Source organism: Oncorhynchus keta, unplaced genomic scaffold (assembly GCF_023373465.1).
Source record: "Oncorhynchus keta strain PuntledgeMale-10-30-2019 unplaced genomic scaffold, Oket_V2 Un_contig_24026_pilon_pilon, whole genome shotgun sequence".
Taxonomy (NCBI): domain Eukaryota; kingdom Metazoa; phylum Chordata; class Actinopteri; order Salmoniformes; family Salmonidae; genus Oncorhynchus; species Oncorhynchus keta.
In genome coordinates, this window is record NW_026283689.1 from 1 (window position 1) to 20,000 (window position 20,000).

General features: G+C 42.4%; 1 protein-coding gene across 1 annotated transcript in view; it reads right to left on the bottom strand.

The window, feature by feature from the left end:
• Positions 1-10,533: 10,533 nt before the first annotated feature.
• LOC127921929 (TBC1 domain family member 1-like) overlaps positions 10,534-20,000 on the bottom strand; it is a gene marked incomplete at its 3' end in the record, with an annotated part of 23,090 nt that continues 13,623 nt past the window's right edge. Inside the window, exons 7-11 of the mRNA XM_052505552.1 lie at positions 18,704-18,787; positions 14,880-15,211; positions 13,695-13,799; positions 12,230-12,340; positions 10,534-10,567 (exon numbers count right to left, since the gene is read on the bottom strand). Of these exons, the coding sequence (XP_052361512.1) occupies positions 10,534-10,567; positions 12,230-12,340; positions 13,695-13,799; positions 14,880-15,211; positions 18,704-18,787 (666 nt within the window). The remainder of the gene's footprint in view (positions 10,568-12,229; positions 12,341-13,694; positions 13,800-14,879; positions 15,212-18,703; positions 18,788-20,000) is intronic.

Sequence of the window (20,000 nt, forward strand, 5' to 3'; positions counted from 1 at the left end):
GGCTAAATGCATCAATTATTACTATAGGGGACTATCCTGGCTAAATGCATCAATTATTACTATAGGGACTATCCTGGCTAAATGCATCAATTATTACTATAGGGGACTATCCTGGCTAAATGCATCATTATTACTATGGGGACTATCCTGGCTAAATGCATCAATTATTACTATAGGGACTATCCTGGCTAAATGCATCAATTATTACTATGGGGACTATCCTGGCTAAATGCATCAATTATTACTATGGGGACTATCCTGGCTAAATGCATCAATTATTACTATAGGGGACTATCCTGGCTAAATGCATCACTATAGGGACTATTACTATGGGGACTATCCTGGCTAAATGCATCAATTATTACTATGGGGACTATCCTGGCTAAATGGGGCTATCCTGGCTAAATGCATTATTACTATGGGGACTATCCTGGCTAAATGCATCAATTATTACTATAGGGGACTATCCTGGCTAAATGCATCAATTATTACTATGGGGACCTGGCTAAATGCATCAATTATTACTGGGGACTATCCTGGCTAAATGGACTATCCTGGCTAAATGCATCAATTATTACTATAGGGGACTATCCTGGCTAAATGCATCAATTATTACTATGGGGACTATCCTGGCTAAATGCATCAATTATTACTATAGGGGACTATCCTGGCTAAATGCATCAATTATTACTATAGGGGACTATCCTGGCTAAATGCATCAATTATTACTATGGGGACTATCCTGGCTAAATGCATCAATTATTACTATAGGGGACTATCCTGGCTAAATGCATCATTATTATTGGGGACTATCCTGGCTAAAGGGGACTATCCTGGCTAAATGCATCAATTATTACTATAGGGGACTATCCTGGCTAAATGCATCAATTATTACTATAGGGGACTATCCTGGCTAAATGCATCAATTATTACTATGGGGACTATCCTGGCTAAATGCATCAATTATTACTATAGGGGACTATCCTGGCTAAATGCATCAATTATTACTATAGGGACTAAATATCAATTATTACTGGGGGGCTAAATGCATCAATTATTACTATAGGGACTATCCTGGCTAAATGCATCAATTATTACTATAGGGGACTATCCTGGCTAAATGCATCAATTATTACTATAGGGGACTATCCTGGCTAAATGCATCAATTATTACTATAGGGGACTATCCTGGCTAAATGCATCAATTATTACTATAGGGGACTATCCTGGCTAAATGCATCAATTATTACTATAGGGGACTATCCTGGCTAAATGCATCAATTATTACTATAGGGGACTATCCTGGCTAAATGCATCAATTATTACTATAGGGACTATCCTGGCTAAATGCATCAATTATTACTATAGGGGACTATCCTGGCTAAATGCATCAATTATTACTATAGGGACTATCCTGGCTAAATGCATCAATTATTACTATAGGGGACTATCCTGGCTAAATGCATCAATTATTACTATAGGGGACTATCCTGGCTAAATGCATCAATTATTACTATGGGGACTATCCTGGCTAAATGCATCAATTATTACTATGGGGACTATCCTGGCTAAATGCATCAATTATTACTATAGGGGACTATCCTGGCTAAATGCATCAATTATTACTATGGGGACTATCCTGGCTAAATGCATCAATTATTACTATGGGGACTAGGGACTATCCTGGCTAAATGCATCAATTATTACTATGGGGGGACTATCCTGGCTAAATGCATCAATTATTACTATAGGGACTATCCTGGCTAAATGCATCAATTATTACTATAGGGGACTATCCTGGCTAAATGCATCAATTATTACTATAGGGGACTATCCTGGCTAAATGCATCAATTATTACTAGGGGGCTAAATGCATCAATTATTACTATAGGGGACTATCCTGGCTAAATGCATCAATTATTACTATAGGGGACTATCCTGGCTAAATGCATCAATTATTACTATGGGGACTATCCTGGCTAAATGGCTAAATGCATCAATTATTACTATAGGGGACTATCCTGGCTAAATGCATCAATTATTACTATAGGGGACTATCCTGGCTAAATGCATCAATTATTACTATGGGGACTATCCTGGCTAAATGCATCAATTATTACTATGGGGACTATCCTGGCTAAATGCATCAATTATTACTATAGGGGACTATCCTGGCTAAATGCATCAATTATTACTATGGGGACTATCCTGGCTAAATGCATCAATTATTACTATAGGGGACTATCCTGGCTAAATGCATCAATTATTACTATGGGGACTATCCTGGCTAAATGCATCAATTATTACTATGGGGACTATCCTGGCTAAATGCATCAATTATTACTATAGGGGACTATCCTGGCTAAATGCATCAATTATTACTATAGGGGACTATCCTGGCTAAATGCATCAATTATTACTATAGGGACTATCCTGGCTAAATGCATCAATTATTACTATATCCTGGCTAAATGGGACTATCCTGGCTAAATGCATCAATTATTACTATAGGGGACTATCCTGGCTAAATGCATCAATTATTACTATAGGGACTATCCTGGCTAAATGCATCAATTATTACTATAGGGGACTATCCTGGCTAAATGCATCAATTATTACTATAGGGGACTATCCTGGCTAAATGCATCAATTATTACTATGGGGACTATCCTGGCTAAATGCATCAATTATTACTATAGGGGACTATCCTGGCTAAATGCATCAATTATTACTATAGGGGACTATCCCTAAATGGCATCAATTATTACTAAATGCATCAATTATTACTATAGGGGACTATCCTGGCTAAATGCATCAATTATTACTATAGGGACTATCCTGGCTAAATGCATCAATTATTACTATAGGGGACTATCCTGGCTAAATGCATCAATTATTACTATAGGGGACTATCCTGGCTAAATGCATCAATTATTACTATAAAGGGACTATCCTGGCTAAATGCATCAATTATTACTATAGGGGACTATCCTGGCTAAATGCATCAATTATTACTATAGGGGACTATCCTGGCTAAATGCATCAATTATTACTATAGGGGACTATCCTGGCTAAATGCATCAATTATTACTATAGGGGACTATCCTGGCTAAATGCATCAATTATTACTATAGGGGACTAAATCATCAATTATTACTAAATGCTAAATCAATTATTACTATAGGGGACTATCCTGGCTAAATGCATCAATTATTACTATAGGGGACTATCCTGGCTAAATGCATCAATTATTACTATAGGGGACTATCCTGGCTAAATGCATCAATTATTACTATAGGGGACTATCCTGGCTAAATGCATCAATCCTGGCTATTACTATAGGGGACTATCCTGGCTAAATGCATCAATTATTACTATAGGGGACTATCCTGGCTAAATGCATCAATTATTACTATAGGGGACTATCCTGGCTAAATGCATCAATTATTACTATAGGGGACTATCCTGGCTAAATGCATCAATTATTACTATAGGGGACTATCCTGGCTAAATGCATCAATTATTACTATAGGGGACTATCCTGGCTAAATGCATCAATTATTACTATAGGGGACTGGCTAAATGCATATTATTACTATAGGGGACTATCCTGGCTAAATGCATCAATTATTACTATAGGGGGGGACTATTATCCTAGGGGCTAAATGCATCAATTATTACTATAGGGGACTATCCTGGCTAAATGCATCAATTATTACTATAGGGGACTATCCTGGCTAAATGCATCAATTATTACTATAGGGGACTATCCTGGCTAAATGCATCAATTATTACTATAGGGGACTATCCTGGCTAAATATTACATCAATCCTTATTACTATATAGGGGACTATCCTGGCTAAATGCATCAACTATTACTATAGGGGACTATCCTGGCTAAATGCATCAATTATTACTATAGGGGACTATCCTGGCTAAATGCATCAATTATTACTATAGGGGACTATCCTGGCTAAATGCATCAATTATTACTATAGGGGGGACTATTACCTAGGGGCCTGGCTAAATGCATCAATTATTACTATAGGGGACTATCCTGGCTAAATGCATCAATTATTACTATAGGGGACTATCCTGGCTAAATGCATCAACTATTACTATAGGGGACTATCCTGGCTAAATGCATCAATTATTACTATAGGGACTATCCTGGCTAAATGCATCAATTATTACTATAGGGGACTATCCTGGCTAAATGCATCAATTATTACTATAGGGACTATCCTGGCTAAATGCATCAATTATTACTATAGGGGACTATCCTGGCTAAATGCATCAATTATTACTATGGGGACTATCCTGGCTAAATGCATCAATTATTACTATAGGGACTATCCTGGCTAAATGCATCAATTATTACTATAGGGGACTATCCTGGCTAAATGCATCAATTATTACTATAGGGGACTATCCTGGCTAAATGCATCACTATAGGGGACTATCCTGGCTAAATGCATCAATTATTACTATAGGGGACTATCCTGGCTAAATGCATCAATTATTACTATAGGGGACTATCCTGGCTAAATGCATCAATTATTACTATAGGGACTATCCTGGCTAAATGCATCAATTATTACTATAGGGGGACTATCCTGGCTAAATGCATCAATTATTACTATAGGGACTATCCTGGCTAAATGCATCAATTATTCAGGGGACTATAAATATCAATTATTATAGGGGACTATCCTGGCTAAATGCATCAATTATTACTATAGGGGACTATCCTGGCTAAATGCATCAATTATTACTATAGGGGACTATCCTGGCTAAATGCATCAATTATTACTATAGGGGACTATCCTGGCTAAATGCATCAATTATTACTATAGGGGACTATCCTGGCTAAATGCATCAATTATTACTATAGGGGACTATCCTGGCTAAATGCATCAATTATTACTATAGGGGACTATCCTGGCTAAATGCATCAATTATTACTATAGGGGACTATCCTGGCTAAATGCATCAATTATTACTATAGGGACTATCCTGGCTAAATGCATCAATTATTACTATAGGGGACTATCCTGGCTAAATGCATCAATTATTACTATAGGGGACTATCCTGGCTAAATGCATCAATTATTACTATAGGGGACTATCCTGGCTAAATGCATCAATTATTACTATGGGGACTATCCCTGGCTAAATGACATCTAAATGCATCAATTAATAGGGGACTATTACAATTATTACTAGGGGACTATCCTGGCTAAATGCATCAATTATTACTATAGGGGACTATCCTGGCTAAATGCATCAATTATTACTATAGGGGACTATCCTGGCTAAATGCATCAATTATTACTATGGGGACTATCCTGGCTAAATGCATCAATTATTACTATCCTGGCTAAATGGGACTATCCTGGCTAAATGCATCAATTATTACTATAGGGGACTATCCTGGCTAAATGCATCAATTATTACTATGGGGACTATCCTGGCTAAATGCTAAATGCATCAATTATTACTATAGGGGACTATCCTGGCTAAATGCATCAATTATTACTATAGGGGACTATCCTGGCTAAATGCATCAATTATTACTATAGGGACTATCCTGGCTAAATGCATCAATTATTACTATAGGGGACTATCCTGGCTAAATGCATCAATTACTATTACTATAAATGCAATTATTCTATGGGGACTATTAAATGCATCAATTATTACTATGGGGACTATCCTGGCTAAATGCATCAATTATTTATTACTAAATGGGGACTATCCTGGCTAAATGCATCAATTATTACTATAGGGGACTATCCTGGCTAAATGCATCAATTATTACTATAGGGGACTATCCTGGCTAAATGCATCAATTATTACTATAGGGGACTATAGGGGACCTGGCTAAATGCATCAATTATTACTATGGGGACTATCCTGGCTAAATGCATCAATTATTACTATAGGGACTATCCTGGCTAAATGCATCAATTATTACTATAGGGGACTATCCTGGCTAAATGCATCAATTATTACTATAGGGGACTATCCTGGCTAAATGCATCAATTATTACTATAGGGACTATCCTGGCTAAATGCATCAATTATTACTATAGGGGACTATCCTGGCTAAATGCATCAATTATTACTATGGGGACTATCCTGGCTAAATGCATCAATTATTACTATAGGGGACTATCCTGGCTAAATGCATCAATTATTACTATAGGGGACTATCCTGGCTAAATGCATCAATTATTACTATAGGGGACTATCCTGGCTAAATGCATCAATTATTACTATGGGGACTATCCTGGCTAAATGCATCAATTATTACTATAGGGGACTATCCTGGCTAAATGCATCAATTATTACTATAGGGGACTATCCTGGCTAAATGCATCAATTATTACTATAGGGGACTATCCTGGCTAAATGCATCAATTATTACTATAGGGGACTATCCTGGCTAAATGCATCAATTATTACTATGGGGGGGACTATCCTGGCTAAATGCATCAATTATTACTATAGGGGACTATCCTGGCTAAATGCATCAATTATTACTATGGGGACTATCCTGGCTAAATGCATCAATTATTACTATAGGGGACTATCCTGGGCATCAATTATTACTATCCTGGCTAAATGCATCAATTATTACTATGGGGACTATCCTGGCTAAATGCATCAATTATTACTATGGGGACTATCCTGGCTAAATGCATCAATTATTACTATAGGGGACTAAATGCATCCTGGCTAAATGCATCAATTATTACTATGGGGGGACTATCCTGGCTAAATGCATCAATTATTACTATAGGGACTATCCTGGCTAAATGCATCAATTATTACTATGGGGACTATCCTGGCTAAATGCATCAATTATTACTATGGGGACTATCCTGGCTAAATGCATCAATTATTACTATAGGGACTATCCTGGCTAAATGCATCAATTATTACTATGGGGACTATCCTGGCTAAATGCATCAATTATTACTATAGGGGGGACTATCCTGGCTAAATGCATCAATTATTACTATAGGGGACTATCCTGGCTAAATGCATCAATTATTACTATAGGGGGGACTATCCTGGCTAAATGCATCAATTATTACTATAGGGGACTATCCTGGCTAAATGCATCAATTATTACTATAGGGGACTATCCTGGCTAAATGCATCAATTATTACTATAGGGACTATCCTGGCTAAATGCATCAATTATTACTATAGGGGACTATCCTGGCTAAATGCATCAATTATTACTATCCTGGCTAAATGCATCAATTATTACTATAGGGGACTATCCTGGCTAAATGCATCAATTATTACTATAGGGGACTATCCTGGCTAAATGCATCAATTATTACTATAGGGGACTATCCTGGCTAAATGCATCAATTATTACTATAGGGGACTATCCTGGCTAAATGCATCAATTATTACTATATCCTGGCTAAATGGGACTATCCTGGCTAAATGCATCAATTATTACTATAGGGGACTATCCTGGCTAAATGCATCAATTATTACTATAGGGGGGACTATCCTGGCTAAATGCATCAATTATTACTATGGGGGGGACTATCCTGGCTAAATGCATCAATTATTACTATAGGGGACTATCCTGGCTAAATGCATCAATTATTACTATAGGGGACTATCCTGGCTAAATGCATCAATTATTACTATAGGGGACTATCCTGGCTAAATGCATCAATTATTACTATGGGGACTATCCTGGCTAAATGCATCAATTATTACTATGGGGACTATCCTGGCTAAATGCATCAATTATTACTATAGGGGACTATCCTGGCTAAATGGGGACATCTAAATGCATATTATTACTGGGGACTATCCTGGCTAAATGCATCAATTATTACTATAGGGGACTATCCTGGCTAAATGCATCAATTATTACTATAGGGGACTATCCTGGCTAAATGCATCAATTATTACTATAGGGACTATCCTGGCTAAATGCATCAATGCATATTACTATGGGGACTATCCTGGCTAAATGCATCAATTATTACTATAGGGGACTATCCTGGCTAAATGCATCAATTATTACTATAGGGGACTATCCTGGCTAAATGCATCAATTATTACTATAGGGGACTATCCTGGCTAAATGCATCAATTATTACTATGGGGACTATCCTGGCTAAATGCATCAATTATTACTATAGGGGACTATCCTGGCTAAATGCATCAATTATTACTATGGGGACTATCCTGGCTAAATGCATCAATTATTACTATGGGGACTATCCTGGCTAAATGCATCAATTATTACTACTAGGGGACTATCCTGGCTAAATGCATCAATTATTACTATGGGGACTATCTAGGCTAAATGCATCAATTATTACTATGGGGACTATCCTGGCTAAATGCATCAATTATTACTATAGGGGACTATCCTGGCTAAATGCATCAATTATTACTATGGGGACTATCCTGGCTAAATGCATCAATTATTACTATAGGGGACTATCCTGGCTAAATGCATCAATTATTACTATAGGGGACTATCCTGGCTAAATGCATCAATTATTACTATAGGGGACTATCCTGGCTAAATGCATCAATTATTACTATAGGGGACTATCCTGGCTAAATGCATCAATTATTACTATAGGGGACTATCCTGGCTAAATGCATCAATTATTACTATGGGGACTATCCTGGCTAAATGCATCAATTATTACTACTATCCTGGGACTATCCTGGCTAAATGCATCAATTATTACTATATCCTGGGGACTATCCTGGCTAAATGCATCAATTATTACTATAGGGACTATCCTGGCTAAATGCATCAATTATTACTATGGGGACTATCCTGGCTAAATGCATCAATTATTACTATGGGAACTAGCCAGGCTAAATGCATCAACTATTACTATAGGGGACTATCCTGGCTAAATGCATCAATTATTACTATGGGGACTAGCCAGGCTAAATGCATCAATTATTACTATAGGGACTATCCTGGCTAAATGCATCAATTATTACTATGGGGACTATCCTGGCTAAATGCATCAATTATTACTATGGGGACTATCCAGGCTAAATGCATCAATTATTACTATGGGGACTATCTAGGCTAAATGCATCAATTATTACTATGGGAACTATCCTGGCTAAATGCATCAATTATTACTATAGGGGACTATCCAGGCTAAATGCATCAATTATTACTATAGGGGACTAGCCAGTAGATTCACATTCACATTCTAGAACTAGAAGGACTCATTTAGAATCTATACCTGTAAGACAAACCACATGCAGTAGATTCACATTCACATTCTAGAACTAGAAGGACTCATTTAGAATCTATACCTGTAAGACAAAACCACATGCAGTAGATTCACATTCACATTCTAGAACTAGAAGGACTCATTTAGAATCTATACCTGTAAGACAAACCACATGCAGTAGATTCACATTCACATTCTAGAACTAGAAGGACTCATTTAGAATCTTTACCTGTAAGACAAACCACATGCAGTAGATTCACATTCACATTCTAGAACTAGAAGGACTCATTTAGAATCTTTACCTGTAAGACAAACCACATGCAGTAGATTCACATTCACATTCTAGAACTAGAAGGACTCATTTAGAATCTTTACCTGTAAGACAAACCACATGCAGTAGATTCACATTCACATTCTAGAACTAGAAGGACTCATTTAGAATCTTTACCTGTAAGACAAACCACATGCAGTAGATTCACATTCACATTCTAGAACTAGAAGGACTCATTTAGAATCTATACCTGTAAGACAAACCACATGCAGTAGATTCACATTCACATTCTAGAACTAGAAGGACTCATTTAGAATCTTTACCTGTAAGACAAACCACATGCAGTAGATTCACATTCACATTCTAGAACTAGAAGGACTCATTTAGAATCTTTACCTGTAAGACAAACCACATGCAGTAGATTCACATTCAGAAGACGGACAACTATTGATATGAAGAACACACATCCTTATCTGATACAAGATACAGTCACCCTCCCTACTCAAACAGTGTGTGTGTGTGTGTGTGTGTGTGTGTGTGTGTGTGTGTGTGTGTGTGTGTGTGTGTGTGTGTGTGTGTGTGTGTGCGTGCGTGCCGTGCGTGCCGTGCGTGCGTGTGTGTACGTACCATTGCTGTCAGTGTTTTTCTGAGGGGTAGCGACACGAAGGAAGATCTGTTGTCTCCAGGAGTGTCTCCGTAGAGACTGTCTCCTACCACACACACTGCTACCGGACTGGACAGGGCTGCTCGTCACTGAAACACACACACACACACATTAATACACACACACACTGCTACCGGACTGGACAGGGCTGCTACGTCACTGAAACACACACACACACACACACACACACACACACACACACACACACACACACACACACACACACACACACACACACACACATTAATACACACACACACACACATTAATACACACACACACGCGCATTAATACACACACGCGCATTAATACACACACACACGCGCATTAATACACACACACACTGCTACCGGACTGGACAGGGCTGCTACGTCACTGAAACACACACACACACACACACTGCTACCGGACTGGACAGGGCTGCTACGTCACTGTAACACACACACATTAATACACACACACACACACACACATTAATACACACACATATACATTAATACACATACACACACACATTAATACACACACACACTGCTACCGGACTGGACAGGGCTGCTACGTCACTGTAAACACACACACACACACATTAATACACACACACACAACCCCCATGTTGGGACACACAACATTAAATACACACCCCATGGTGTGGGGTGTGTGGTGTATTGTGTATGGTGTGGTGTGTGTATGGTGTGGTGTATGGTGTGTGGTGTGTGGTGTATGTGTGTGTGTGTATGGTGTATGGTGTGGTGTATGGTGTGGTGTGTGGTGTGTGGTGTGTGGTGTATGGTGTGGTGTGTGGTGTGTGGTGTATGGTGTATGGTGTGGTGTGTGGTGTATGGTGTATGGTGTGGTGTGTGGTGTGTGGTGTGGTGTGTGGTGTGTGGTGTGTGGTGTATGGTGTGGTGTGTGGTGTATGGTGGGTGGTGTGGTGTATGGTGTATGGTGTATGGTGTGTGGTGTATGGTGGGTGGTGTAGTGTGTGGTGTATGATGTATGGTGTGGTGTATGGTGTGTGGTGTGGTGTATGGTGGGTGGTGTATGGTGGGGTGTGTGGTGTATGGTGTATGGTGTGGTGTATGGTGTGTGGTGTATGGTGGGTGGTGTAGTGTGTGGTGTATGATGTATGGTGTGGTGTATGGTGTGTGGTGTGTGGTGTGGTGTATGGTGTGGTGTATGGTGTGTGGTGTGGTGTATGGTGTGGTGTATGGTGTGTGGTGTGGTGTATGGTGTGGTGTATGGTGTGGTGTGTGGTGTATGGTGTATGGTGTGGTGTATGGTGTGTGGTGTGGTGTATGGTGGGTGGTGTATGGTGTGGTGTGTGGTGTATGATGTATGGTGTGGTGTATGGTGTGTGGTGTGGTGTATGGTGGGTGGTGTATGGTGGGGTGTGTGGTGTATGGTGTATGGTGTGGTGTATGGTGTGTGGTGTATGGTGGGTGGTGTAGTGTGTGGTGTGGTGTATGGTGTGTGGTGTGTGTGGTGTATGGTGTGTGGTGTATGGTGTGGTGTGTGTGGTGTGTGGTGTGGTGTATGGTGTGTCGTGTGTGGTGTGGTGTGTGGTGTATGTTATGGTGTACAGTGTGGTGTAGTGTATGGTGTGTGGTGTATGGTGTGTGGTGTGTGGTGTATGGAAAGTGTGCTGTGGTGTAGTGTGTGTGGTGTGGTATATGGTGTGTGGTGTATGGTGTGTGGTGTATGGTGTGTGGTGTGTTGTGTGTGGTGTATGGTGTGTGGTGTATGTTATGGTGTACAGTGTGGTGTAGTGTGTGGTGTGTGGTGTATGGTGTGTGGTGTGTGGTGTATGGAAAGTGTGCTGTGGTGTAGTGTGTGTGGTGTGGTATATGGTGTGTGGTGTATGGTGTGTGGTGTATAGTGTGTGGTGTATGGTGTGTGGTGTATGTTATGGTGTACAGTGTGGTGTAGTGTGTGGTGTGTGGTGTATGGTGTGTGGTGTGTGGTGTATGGAAAGTGTGCTGTGGTGTAGTGTGTAGTGTATGGTGTGGTATATGGTGTATGGTGTATGGTGTGGTATACCTCCTCTTGTCTAAGTCACAGGTGTGGCTCTCGTGGACAGGAGCGAGGAGTTTGAGGAAGTTGGGAACAGAGGAGGAGGAGCGGAGACGAGCGCGCAGACCTCCCAGAGGACTGACAGAGATGAGAGGAGAGAAGGAGAGAGAGAGGAGGAGAGGAGGGGAGAGAAGGAGAGAGAGAGGAGGAGAGAGAAGGAGAGAGAGAGGAGGAGTAGAGGAGAGAGAGAGGAGGAGAGGAGGGGAGAGAAGGAGAGAGAGAGGAGGAGAGAGAAGGAGAGAGAGAGGAGGAGGAGAGGAGGAGGAGAGAAGGAGAGAGAGAGGAGGAGAGGAGGGGGAGAGAAGGAGAGAGAGAGAGAGGAGGAGAGAGAAGGAGAGAGAGAGGAGGAGTAGAGAAGGAGAGAGAAGGAGAGAGAGAGGAGGAGAGAGAAGGAGAGAGAGAGGAGGAGAGAGAAGGAGAGAGAGAGGAGGAGTAGAGGAGAGAGAAGGAGAGAGAGAGGAGGAGAGAGAAGGAGAGAGAGAGGAGGAGAGAGAAGGAGAGAGAAGGAGAGAGAGAGGAGGAGAGAGAAGGAGAGAGAGGAGGAGGAGAGAGAAGGAGAGGAGGAGAGAGAAGGGAGAGGAGGAGAGAGAAGGAGAGAGAGAGGAGGAGAGAGAAGGAGAGAGAGGGGAGGAGAGAGAAGGAGAGAGAGAGGAGGAGAGGAGGAGAGAGAAGGAGAGAGAGAGGAGGAGAGAGAGAAAGGAGAGAAACATTAAAGATATAGACCGGACAGACAGGAAGTAGCAGGAACAGACACTGAAACACAGTGATAATGACAGACAGGAAGTAGCAGGGACAGACAGGAAGTAGCAGGAACAGACACTGAAACACAGTGATAATGACAGACAGGAAGTAGCAGGGACAGACAGGAAGTAGCAGGGACAGACACTGAAACACAGTGATAATGACAGACAGGAAGTAGCAGGGACAGACAGGAAGTAGCAGGGACAGACACTGAAACACAGTGATAATGACAGACAGGAAGTAGCAGGGACAGACAGGAAGGAGCAGGGACAGACACTGAAACACAGTGATAATGACAGACAGGAAGTAGCAGGGACAGACAGGAAGTAGCAGGGACAGACACTGAAACACAGTGATAATGACAGACAGGAAGTAGCAGGGACAGACACTGAAACACAGTGATAATGACAGACAGGAAGTAGCAGGGACAGACACTGAAACACAGTGATAATGACAGACAGGAAGTAGCAGGGACAGACACTGAAACACAGTGATAATGACAGACAGGAAGTAGCAGGGACAGACACTGAAACACAGTGATAATGACAGACAGGAAGTAGCAGGGACAGACACTGAAACACAGTGATAATGACAGACAGGAAGTAGCAGGGACAGACACTGAAACACAGTGATAATGACAGACAGGAAGTAGCAGGGACAGAAGAAAAAAAGGAGGGGTGAAGGCGCTCACCTTCGTTTGGCCAGGCGACCCCCGAGAGAGGGGGATGAGGGTCGATGAGAGAGAAGAGGAGAGGGGAAGGACAGGAAAGGAAGAGTAGGGTCCGCCTGGAGTCGTCTGGAGAACAGAGAGAGAGAGAGAGAGAGAGAGAGAGAGAGAGAGAGACAGAGAGAGAGAGAGAGAGAGAGAGAGACAGAGAGAGAGAGAGACAGAGAGACAGAGAGAGACAGAGAGAGACAGAGAGAGAGAGAGAGACAGAGACAGAGAGAGAGAGACAGAGAGGCAGAGAGACAGAGAGACAGAGAGACAGAGAGACAGAGAGAGACAGAGAGACAGAGAGACAGAGAGAGAGAGAGAGAGAGAGAGAGAGAGAGAGAGAGAGAGAGAGACAGAGAGAGACAGAGAGAGAGAGAGAGAGAGCAGAGAGGCAGAGAGACAGAGAGACAGAGAGACAGAGAGACAGAGAGACAGAGAGACAGAGAGACAGAGAGAGAGAGGCAGAGAGGCAGAGAGACAGAGAGACAGAGAGACAGAGAGAGGCAGAGAGACAGAGAGACAGAGAGACAGAGAGAGCAGAGAGAGAGAGAGAGACAGAGAGAGAGAGAGAGAGAGAGAGAGAGAGAGAGAGAGAGAGGCAGAGAGACAGAGAGAGAGAGAGAGAGGCAGAGAGACAGAGAGAGAGAGAGAGAGAGAGAGAGACAGAGAGAGAGAGAGGCAGAGAGACAGAGAGACAGAGAGACAGAGAGAGAGACAGAGAGAGAGAGAGAGAGAGAGAGAGAGAGACAGAGAGAGAGAGAATAAGGATGGAAATTCAAAAGAAAAGGAGTGTAGCGGGTGATGGAGGAGAGGGTGTTGATCTTCCTCAGGAGGAACACAACAGGAAGTGTCGTACCTATGACAGGAACTCCGTGTGTGTGTGTGTGTGTTTTGTGGACATGTCAGGAAAGTGCCGAGTGTGTCCCATTCAGGACAACAAGACAGACTAAAACCATCCACACAAATAGAAGGGATGTGAACTATTATTTTAAATGCTTGTTGATCTCACACACACACACACACACACACACACACACACACACACACACACACACACACACACACACACACACACACACACACACACACACACACACACACACACACACACACACACACACACACACACACACACACACACACACACACACCAGCTCTTACTTGCTCTGGTGCGGAGTGTCGGTGCTGACAGAGTAGTGCCGAACCAGTTTGGGCTTGGTGGAGCTGCTGGGTACCTGGGGTGTGTGTGTATACGAGGGGGTGTGGTCAGGGTAGGAAGGGGCGTGATCGTGGTAGGAAGGGGAGTGGCTGAAGGTGCTGGCTCTCCGCCTGAAGCCATGCGACTGGGACAGTGCGTCCCGGGAGGACAGAGACAGGGATGAGAAGGAAGGAGAGACGGAGAGAGGAGAGGTGTCCAGACGTTTCAGGTCCCCTGTCGAGTTGTGAGACCGCAGAGGATTGGAGGAGGGGAGGGGGTCTTCTAGGGAGGGGTCCTGGGGAGGGAGGGAGAAGGAGAGGGAGGGAGATGGAGGGAGGAGATAGAGAGAGAAAGTTGGAGTTAGAGGCAGACAGTTTACACTTTACTGGACAGTTTATTAGGTACACCGTCCCATTCACCATAATGGATGGCTCCTACAGACAGGCATCAAGACATTCAGTTACTGTTCCATCGGACAGTTTATTAGGTACACCGTCCCATTCACCATAATGGAGGACTCCTACAGACAGGCATCAAGACATTCAGTTACTGTTCCATCGGACAGTTTATTAGGTACACCGTCCCATTCACCATAATGGATGGCTCCTACAGACAGGCATCAAGACATTCAGTTACTGTTCCATCGGACAGTTTATTAGGTACACCGTCCCATTCACCATAATGGATGGCTCCTACAGACAGGCATCAAGACATTCAGTTACTGTTCCATCGGACAGTTTATTAGGTACACCGTCCCATTCACCATAATGGATGGCTCCTACAGACAGGCATCAAGACATTCAGTTACTGTTCCATCGGACAGTTTATTAGGTACACCGTCCCATTCACCATAATGGAGGACTCCTACAGACAGGCATCAAGACATTCAGTTACTGTTCCATTGGACTTTAGACTGGGCAACACGTGTGAAACTAAGTGACTCTGAGCGGGGTGTGATGGGCGGGGCCAGGCACGCCGGATTCAGGATGTCAGAAACAGATGCGGATTGGCTATTTACAGCAGACGACCACACCGGGTTCCAGTCCTATCAGCTAACAACAAGAAGAAGTGTCTCCAGTGGGCACGACATCATCAACACTGGACAAATGAGGAGTTGAAAAACCTGTCTGTTGAATCCCGGTTCCTGATGATGCTTGATGCTGTCTGTAACATGGGGACGAAGATCGTACTTTTTGGAGAAATGTCCTCTAGTAGAGTTAGATACCTGTCTAGTAGAGTTAGATACCTGTCCAGTAGAGTTAGATACCTGTCTAGTAGAGTTAGATACCTGTCCAGTAGAGTTAGATACCTGTCCAGTAGAGTTAGATACCTGTCTAGTAGAGTTAGATACCTGTCCAGTAGAGTTAGATACCTGTCCAGTAGAGTTAGATACCTGTCTAGTAGAGTTAGATACCTGTCTAGTAGAGTTAGATACCTGTCTAGTAGAGTTAGATAGATACCTGTCCAGTAGAGTTAGATACCTGTCCAGTAGAGTTAGATACCTGTCTAGTTGAGTTAGATACCTGTCTAGTAGAGTTAGATACCTGTCTAGTAGAGTTAGATACCTGTCTAGTAGAGTTAGATACCTGTCTAGTAGAGTTAGATAGATACCTGTCCAGTAGAGTTAGATACCTGTCCAGTAGAGTTAGATACCTGTCTAGTAGAGTTAGATACCTGTCCAGTAGAGTTAGATAGATACCTGTCTAGTAGAGTTAGATACCTGTCCAGTAGAGTTAGATACCTGTCTAGTAGAGTTAGATACCTGTCCAGTAGAGTTAGATACCTGTCCAGTAGAGTTAGATACCTGTCCAGTAGAGTTAGATACCTGTCCAGTAGAGTTAGATACCTGTCTAGTAGAGTTAGATACCTGTCCAGTAGAGTTAGATACCTGTCCAGTAGAGTTAGATACCTGTCTAGTAGAGTTAGATACCTGTCTAGTAGAGTTAGATACCTGTCCAGTAGAGTTAGATACCTGTCTAGTAGAGTTAGATACCTGTCCAGTAGAGTTAGATACCTGTCCAGTAGAGTTAGATACCTGTCCAGTAGAGTTAGATACCTGTCTAGTAGAGTTAGATACCTGTCCAGTAGAGTTAGATACCTGTCTAGTAGAGTTAGATACCTGTCCAGTAGAGTTAGATACCTGTCCAGTAGAGTTAGATACCTGTCCAGTAGAGTTAGATACCTGTCTAGTAGAGTTAGATACCTGTCCAGTAGAGTTAGATATAGATAGATACCTGTCTAGTAGAGTTAGATATAGATAGATACCTGTCTAGTAGAGTTAGATAGATACCTGTCTAGTAGAGTTAGATATAGATAGATACCTGTCTAGTAGAGTTAGATAGATACCTGTCTAGTAGAGTTAGATACCTGTCTAGTAGAGTTAGATACCAGTCTAGTAGAGTTAGATATAGATACCTGTCTAGTAGAGTTAGATAGATACCTGTCCAGTAGAGTTAGATATAGATAGATACCTGTCCAGTAGAGTTAGATACCTGTCTAGTAGAGTTAGATACCTGTCTAGTAGAGTTAGATACCAGTCTAGTAGAGTTAGATACCTGTCTAGTAGAGTTAGATACCAGTCTAGTAGAGTTAGATACCTGTCTAGTAGAGTTAGATACCTGTCTAGTAGAGTTAGATACCTGTCTAGTAGAGTTAGATACCTGTCTAGTAGAGTTAGATAGATACCTGTCCAGTAGAGTTAGATATAGATAGATACCTGTCCAGTAGAGTTAGATATAGATAGATACCTGTCTAGTTGAGTTAGATACCTGTCTAGTAGAGTTAGATACCTGTCTAGTAGAGTTAGATACCAGTCTAGTAGAGTTAGATACCTGTCCAGTCGAGTTAGATACCTGTCTAGTAGAGTTAGATACCAGTCTAGTAGAGTTAGATATAGATACCTGTCTAGTAGAGTTAGATAGATACCTGTCCAGTCGAGTTAGATATAGATAGATACCTGTCCAGTAGAGTTAGATATAGATAGATACCTGTCTAGTTGAGTTAGATACCTGTCTAGTAGAGTTAGATACCTGTCTAGTAGAGTTAGATACCTGTCTAGTTGAGTTAGATACCTGTCTAGTAGAGTTAGATACCAGTCTAGTAGAGTTAGATATAGATACCTGTCTAGTAGAGTTAGATACCAGTCTAGTAGAGTTAGATACCAGTCTAGTAGAGTTAGATACCAGTCTAGTAGAGTTAGATACCTGTCTAGTTGAGTTAGATACCTGTCTAGTAGAGTTAGATACCTGTCTAGTAGAGTTAGATACCTGTCTAGTAGAGTTAGATACCAGTCTAGTAGAGTTAGATATAGATACCTGTCTAGTAGAGTTAGATATAGATAGATACCTGTCCAGTAGAGTTAGATATAGATAGATACCTGTCCAGTAGAGTTAGATATAGATAGATACCTGTCCAGTAGAGTTAGATATAGATAGATACCTGTCCAGTAGAGTTAGATATAGATAGATACCTGTCCAGTAGAGTTAGATATAGATAGATACCTGTCCAGTAGAGTTAGATATAGATAGATACCTGTCCAGTAGAGTTAGATATAGATAGATACCTGTCCAGTAGAGTTAGATATAGATAGATACCTGTCTAGTAGAGTTAGATATAGATACCTGTTCAGTGGAGTTAGATATAGATAGATACCTGTCTAGTAGAGTTAGATACCTGTCTAGTAGAGTTAGATACCAGTCTAGTAGAGTTAGATACCAGTCTAGTAGAGTTAGATACCTGTCTAGTAGAGTTAGATAGATACCTGTCTAGTAGAGTTAGATATAGATACCTGTTCAGTGGAGTTCAGTGTAGAGTCAGATGAACTGATGTCTCCTTCGCTGTTCTCTCTCTGAGCCCTGGTTTTGCTACTTCCCTGGAGAAACAGAACACACACACACAGATTACACACACACACACACACACAGATTAACACACACACACACACACACACACAGATTAACACACACACACACACACACACACACACACACACACACACACACACACACACACACAGATTAACACACACACACACAGATTAACACACACACACACACACACACACACAGGTTCTCACACATGTTAAAACAGTTACGCACACTTCCCCCTACCTTCCAGACCACTTCCCCCTACCATCCAGACCACTTCCCCTACCTTCCAGACCACTTCCCCCTACAGACCACTTCCCCCTACCTTCCAGACCACTTCCCCCTACCTTCCAGACCACTTCCCCCTACCTTCCAGACCACTTCCCCCTACCTTCCAGACCACTTCCCCCTACCATCCAGACCACTTCCCCCTACCTTCCAGACCACTTCCCCCTACCTTCCAGACCACTTCCCCCTACCTTCCAGACCACTTCCCCCTACCTTCCAGACCACTTCCCCTACCTTCCAGACCACTTCCCCCTACAGACCACTTCCCCCTACCTTCCAGACCACTTCCCCCTACCTTCCAGACCACTTCCCCCTACCTTCCAGACCACTTCCCCCTACAGACCACTTCCCCCTACAGACCACTTCCCCCTACCTTCCAGACCACTTCCCCCTACCTTCCAGACCACTTCCCCCTACCTTCCAGACCACTTCCCCCTACCATCCAGACCACTTCCCCCTACCATCCAGACCACTTCCCCCTACCTTCCAGACCACTTCCCCCTACCTTCCAGACCACTTCCCCCTACCTTCCAGACCACTTCCCCCTACCTTCCAGACCACTTCCCCCTACCTTCCAGACCACTTCCCCCTACCTTCCAGACCACTTCCCCCTACCTTCCAGACCACTTCCCCCTACAGACCACTTCCCCCTACAGTCCACTTCCCCCTACCTTCCAGACCACTTCCCCCTACCTTCCAGACAACTTCCCCATACCTTCCAGACCACTTCTCCCTACAGACCACTTCCCCCTACAGACCACTTCCCCCTACAGTCCACTTCCCCCTACCTTCCAGACCACTTCCCCCTACCTTCCAGACAACTTCCCCATACCTTCCAGACAACTTCTCCCTACAGACCACTTCCCCCTACAGACCACTTCCCCCTACCATCCAGACAACTTCCCCCTACCTTCCAGACCACTTCCCCCT